A 6,000-nucleotide genomic window follows, 5' to 3' on the forward strand; every position below is an offset into this window, starting at 1 on the left:
ATTTAAAGACAATACCAAAAAAGCATTCAATTAAACAAAAGACAAAAAAAAACCGCCAATAGGCAACACTGCAAAGAAAAAGCGAGTCCCATCTCTTGAAGACCTTGCGATAGGACAAGACACAATAAAGACACCGTCCAAATCAAAGAAAAATAGAGCTAAAAGCATTTCCAACTTATTATTATTTTCAATTCTATAAAAGCATTTAGAGTTAAAATTGATTTAACCTAACTCTATTTCTTCCCCTATAATAAAAATCTCTATTTTTTCTCTATTTTAGAGAAAAAAAATCGCATTCCTCTATTGCTATTTTTTATTCTACATTTAGTGATTGCTATTTTAGAGAAATACATTGGAGCATATCTCACCTTTATTATAAAGTTTCTCTATTTTTGAGGTGAAAATAGTTAAATACATTGGAGATGGTCTAAGGGCATCTCTAGCTTATTGCTATTTTCAACTATAGAATAGGATTTAAAAATAAAAATTGCTTTAATCTACCTTTATTTATTACTCTATAATAGATATTGTTGTTTTTTTCTCTATTTTTTTTACTATATATTTAGAGATTTCTATTTTCGAGGAATATATAGGAACATATCTCAGCTCTATTGCAAAGTAGTAAAATATATTGAAAATAGTCTAAGACCAAGTTATACAAATGCAGCTTCCTTCTCAAGCAGACTACGGAGCCAAAAGGGTCCTTCTACGGCTACATATGAATGAATTTGAAAGTCCGTCGTTACATTTGCAGCGACTGAGATAGCAACCATGTTCACACGAAGACTTATAAGAGACACAACTGACCAGAGAAGCGAGGTGAGCTCTGGTAATAATAGAGAGTCAAACCGAGGGAAATAACGTCTACTATGAAAGATCGACCGACCTTCACAATCCCTACCAGCCAAGTTGCTCCCCTGATACCAACAGTGTATACCCCTTAAGGCCGCAAGATTGCATATGAGCCAGTTGATGGAGGGCCTGGTCCACACTACACATTCAATAGAATCCAGACTCAGGACGATCCAAAACCTTGCTATGAATCTCTCTCTCTCCAAATTTCAGCTTCCATAGAGCTTTCTCATAAACACTTGCAGGATGCTTTGAATGATGAAAACAAAATTAATTTCTTCCTTTCCATATGTGCCACAGGAAATATATGACTGGTCTCAGGAGATAACATTTTCTTTTCGATTACATACCAAGAGATGATGTAGGTTCAATGAAACCGAATTGGACAAAAACTGGTGACCATTAAAATAGGAATAATGTACATAAGTTAATCATCCATAAAATCTATCAAACTTGCCGAATTGGCTCACAAACCTTTTAGTTCTTTCAATGAGTAAATCATAAATAAAAATAAAAATAAAAAAATCATCCAAACAAATTCAGAAGAACCTAAGTTTCTTTTTCTTAGATACTCCCTCAGTTACTTGTCTTCATTCCTATCTTTTCGCTACCTCTATATCATCAAACCTCAAACTCAAACACCAAATAACGCATAATCCTAACTTGCCTTTGGGTGTTGTTGTGGTGAGGTTGCAATGGTATAGAACAGCTTAAGGTCTTTCCATCATTATATCCCTGGCTTCTCTACAGTATTTAACCCTGTCGTTTTGCAGATTGGACAAAGATTCTTTTGCTTCAGCCATTCTTTAATGCATTGGCTATGGAAGCCATGCCCACATTCCAGCATTCCCAGTTCTTCTCCCTCATTGTATTCCTCCTGCAGGTAATGGCCACCAAGTTTAAACCAACATGTCCTTAAAATTAGTAAAGATGAGCACAAGATGTGATGTTGTTACCTGACAGATACAACATGGTTCTATTTCTTGTGGACATCTGGTGTCACTGCTGTATTTTCGTTGCTTCAATCGGTTGGATATGGTTTCCTCGTTGAGACCGGTGCAAACATCTCCAATCCGCTCTCCTAGAGACAACAACTCCTACAGATTTCAAACTCAGGGTTAGTATGACACTAACGAGCAATAAATAACGACAGGTGTTTTACCTCATACGACATGTTGTCAACATCGAGTCGCATGTCTCGATAACGGTCATGAATACCAGCTGCACCTAGCATCGACTGATTGAGAAGCATAACATCCTGAATAAATCAGAGCACAAAAACATATATCTCTGCAGCAAGAAGATAAGAATAAATACAAAAATATCAAACAAAGTAAGCATTTTATGTACCTCCAAACGCAAGGTCCCTGTCCTACGCATCTGTTCCAAGACATTGCGGAGCTGTTTAAAAACAGAACCAGGGTGTCAGCTCTACAGAGAGCAGTTTCTCAAGAATATTATAGATCTAACATGAAACTAACCTCTGCCAGTCTGCCTCTTCCTCGCGAAGATTGAGGAACGCCATTTGTAGTTTGCCCTTGTCTTGGTACTACTCTCGAGAAAGCCCGACTCTGCGCCTGAAAGGTGGCATCACCGCCAGATTGATGAAGCACATGCTGATCCAGAGGGGCCGAAGAAAGCAACGACCTCCTCCGTAAATGTTCGGATAATCTTCTTTGATTTTGCGCCGAGTTATTCTGGTAAGGAGTCAATGAGGGTGATGGCTGAACACTGTTCCACGGACCACTTACATGACCGTGGGGCAGATTTGTCACACCAGGAGGTGGAACAAACAAGGCATTTGCCAGCATGTTGCTTCTTTCAACAACAACAGAAGATCCACCCGCTGCTGCTGCTGGATTCCATTGGAATGGTGGTGTCATATTTCTTGAAAGAGGGGGTATAGTAGTACCAGCAGAAGCATTTGGGTTCAGAGGAGTATAATTGCCGAAAGCGTGTCTATATCTCAAGTCCACGAGCTGTTGGTCTCCTGGTGCGCTCAAGGATGGAGCAATAGGTTGCCTGATAACAGTTCCAGCAGCAAAGACATTTTCTGGATCAGCCCTGACAGAGAAGTTTCTGTTGGAGCTGTCTGGGATGATGGCAGGAGGAGCAGACAGGTTTGGAACACCGCCAGGGCCCAATCCTCTTGGCCCATGGTTAAGAGACATGTTCAAAGAACTGCTCTCTCCACGGTGGAACTCACGGAAACCTACATTTGACTGTCCAATGCCGGCATCAAGAGCCTTTCTTTTACGCTGCCCATCTGCACACGAACCACCGTTCTCTGGTATAATAAGACCAGACTCAAGCCCATTCTGCTCTGCATTCAGATCGCCAACCACTCCGTTTGCACTAGAAGAAGGTTGCATAAACTCCACCATCCATTGCTCAGTGATAATAGTAGGTGCTTCGTTCTTTGCACCACCAGAGCTACCCTCGCGTTGCTCAGGATACACTGAGTTTGCAAAACTAGTATTGGTAGTATCCGCAGCTGAGTTCATGTAATTCTGAAGATCGTTATCACCAATACTGTGACGATTCCCCCACCGAATCTGCTGATCTACCACAGGATTAGTCGATGAAGAACCATTCTCAAAGTTCAAGGCCTCACCCATACTAGCCCTTTCTCCCTGCATCTTATCCTCAATCACAGTTGACACTTTTGCGCCACGAAGCCGATGCTAGAAACTGCAACACATCATCAAAAAGGAATCATATAAGTAACAATGACAATAGAAAAGGAGCATTACAATCCTCGAAGAGTATGATCGTCAAAAGAAACAGAGTTAAGCATTCAAAAGAGTTCCTCAAAAGCCAATGGTGGGTGGGTGATCTACGATTGAAGAACATAAGGGTTTATCTTAGTTCTCTTTTCAACTTCATTTGCTTAGTTTATCTTATCTTATATACAAACGCTACATTATCAAGCACAGCCTATACATATAACCAACCAATGGCACTTGAAAGTTGCAATAACAAAGAACATAAAAACAATTTGCAAAAATCTCAACTTTCAAATCACATTCTCAATACAAAGCATACTTATTCAACAGCACATACAAAAGCAAAGCAAAGCATAACAACAACTTGGAATGTATCCTTATAAAAACCAAAAGCCTTGTTGAAGAGAAATAAGAAAATAATTAAAAGACAACCTTTTGTTGAAACCAAACACTGAAACAGTTTCCTAAAGACAGAGATCCAGCATTAAAAACTCACTGCAAAGAAACTAACTTTCTTCTTCCAAAAGGATGAACACATACAAACCCAACAATTACGATCAAGCTTGAAAAAACCCACAACCCAGAAAAAAAAAACAAAGAAATCAAAGAAAGAAGACCGATCTGAGAAGGTTTGGTGAGAGAAAGAAACGGCTTCAACCTTAAATATGTTAAGATTCTTCCACAAACACACAACGAAAGAGGAAACCGATTGCGGAGAAAAGAGGAGAAAGGAGAAAACAAACCACTTTTATCAAGGCAGAGAGAAGAGGAGGAGGAGATGATGAAGATCGGAATGAGGGAAAGCCAACACAAACCAAATGGGAATAGAATCCGGAGAGATTATTATTATTAGGAGGAGAGAACAGAGTAAATATTAGTACTATGTGTATATTCACATTTAACCAAAGACAATATTATTATGATATTGCATTTAAGAGATTTTTTTTTTTTTAAAAAGTCAACAAGACTGAGCAGTTTCCAAAAGACTGAATTGAATAGCTACGTACCAAAAAGAAGATGGGTACGAATCACACAACACGAAACTTATGGTAATAATATTAACTATATTATAGAGAGGAGAAAAAAGGAAGTTGGGGGAAATTAAGCGGAGAAGTTGTCTTTGTCCCGTCTTTGCTCTCACGTCCAACTAAACGCACGCGGCCTGCCTTTTTAATTTTACTTCTCAAGTTAAAAGTTGAACCGAATCCAAAGTTAATCCCTTATATATTAAAAGAAATTCATTGGCTTTAATGCATTTACACTACCTTCGTCACGTGGTGCTTTCACATTCATTTAGAAAAATTTACGTTGTCATATCGATTTAATAGAGCACCTCACAATTTTTTGTTTCCTATTTTGATTAAAAGCTATAACAAACGTTTTACATCGTCGATACTCTCATGTTTGTAAGTTTTTGAGCTTTCAAAATTTTGGAAAGTTATATCGAAGTGGAGGGTTATGAAAAGGTGTTCACGATGCATCACATCCTTACACAGTTCTCTGGTCACACTCTCTTTGACAACAACAGTGTTTGCCATCATCTTCCCGATGTTAAGCTTCTCTCTCTGGTCGTCTCTACTATCTTGTCCCTACAACAACGAAAAAGAAAAAGACCAACAACGTAACTTTTGCAGATCCTGAGGTGGAAGAAGACGCAAAATTACTAAGAAAAGGTGTAGGTAGCCGATCACACTGGTGCAAGAACCAGCAACACTTATGGTGATGATAATAAGAACGTGAGTGTTATGAGAATGAAGATCGTTGTGAGTAAGCAAGAGTTAGAGAAGCTGCTCCAAGGAGGGTCATTCATGAAATGGTCTACCAGACTCTTGAGAAACAAACTTTGCTTTCTGATGATGATAATTTTCAATGTAAGACCAAGAAAGTAACGTTTACGGATCCTGAGGTGGAAGAAGACTTAAGATTACTAAGATAAGGTGTAGCCGATCACACTGGTGAAAGAACCAACAACACTGATGGTGATGACAATAAGAACGTGAGTGTTATGAAAATGAAAATTGTTTTGAGTAAGCAAAAGTTAGAGAAGCTGCTCCAAGGAGGGTCGTTCCATGAAATGGTGTACCAGACTCTTGAGAAACAAACTTTTCTTTCTGATGATAATAATCTTCAATGTAATACAAGTTGGAGACCTATGTTAAGATAGCATAGCTGAAAGCTGAATAATCCCACAAAGAAAACAATCTTGAGTTTGTTCAAGGACAATTGTTTTTGAGGTTTTGGTGTATATAAAAACCTTTGAAGCTATGTTATCAATGACCAATATATATATTAATGATGACAAGTTTTTTTTGGTATAATAAAGAAACATTCTATTCTCGAGCTTTCCCTATTATTATGGTAATGGTTTTAACGCTAAGCTCTATTATGGTTTAACACTTTCATTTGGTATAATAAAAATCGT

The 6,000-nt window shown here is 38.3% G+C and overlaps 1 protein-coding gene across 2 annotated transcripts; it reads right to left on the reverse strand.

Annotated features, from left to right (window-relative positions):
• Positions 1 to 1,271: 1,271 nt before the first annotated feature.
• LOC106422565 (probable E3 ubiquitin-protein ligase RHG1A) lies at positions 1,272 to 4,642 on the reverse strand. Of its 2 annotated transcripts, none has more exons than XM_048760935.1 (6): positions 4,237 to 4,642; positions 2,334 to 3,543; positions 2,203 to 2,253; positions 2,015 to 2,110; positions 1,809 to 1,949; positions 1,272 to 1,729 (listed from the first exon to the last, which is right to left on the reverse strand). In XM_048760935.1, the coding sequence occupies exons 2-6, from the start codon at positions 3,489 to 3,491 to the stop codon at positions 1,580 to 1,582; spliced, it is 1,596 nt and encodes a 531-aa protein (XP_048616892.1). In that variant the 5' UTR covers positions 3,492 to 3,543; positions 4,237 to 4,642; the 3' UTR covers positions 1,272 to 1,579. The 2 variants fall into 2 exon arrangements, with proteins under 2 accessions (XP_048616892.1, XP_013718803.1); XM_013863349.3 differs by having other exon boundaries at positions 4,322 to 4,634.
• Positions 4,643 to 6,000: the final 1,358 nt, after the last annotated feature.

Source organism: Brassica napus, chromosome C6 (genome assembly GCF_020379485.1).
Source record: "Brassica napus cultivar Da-Ae chromosome C6, Da-Ae, whole genome shotgun sequence".
Lineage (NCBI taxonomy): Eukaryota > Viridiplantae > Streptophyta > Magnoliopsida > Brassicales > Brassicaceae > Brassica > Brassica napus.

Coding starts and splice junctions, on each gene's coding strand:
- LOC106422565 (XM_048760935.1), bottom strand. CDS start 3,491: ATGCAGGGAGAAAGGGCTAGTATGGGTGAGGCCTTGAACTTTGAGAAT. Junction 2,111..2,202: donor CAGGGACCTTGCGTTTGGAG/GTACATAAAATG, acceptor TGATTTATTCAG/GATGTTATGCTTCTCAATCA. Junction 1,950..2,014: donor TTGACAACATGTCGTATGAG/GTAAAACACCTG, acceptor TGAAATCTGTAG/GAGTTGTTGTCTCTAGGAGA.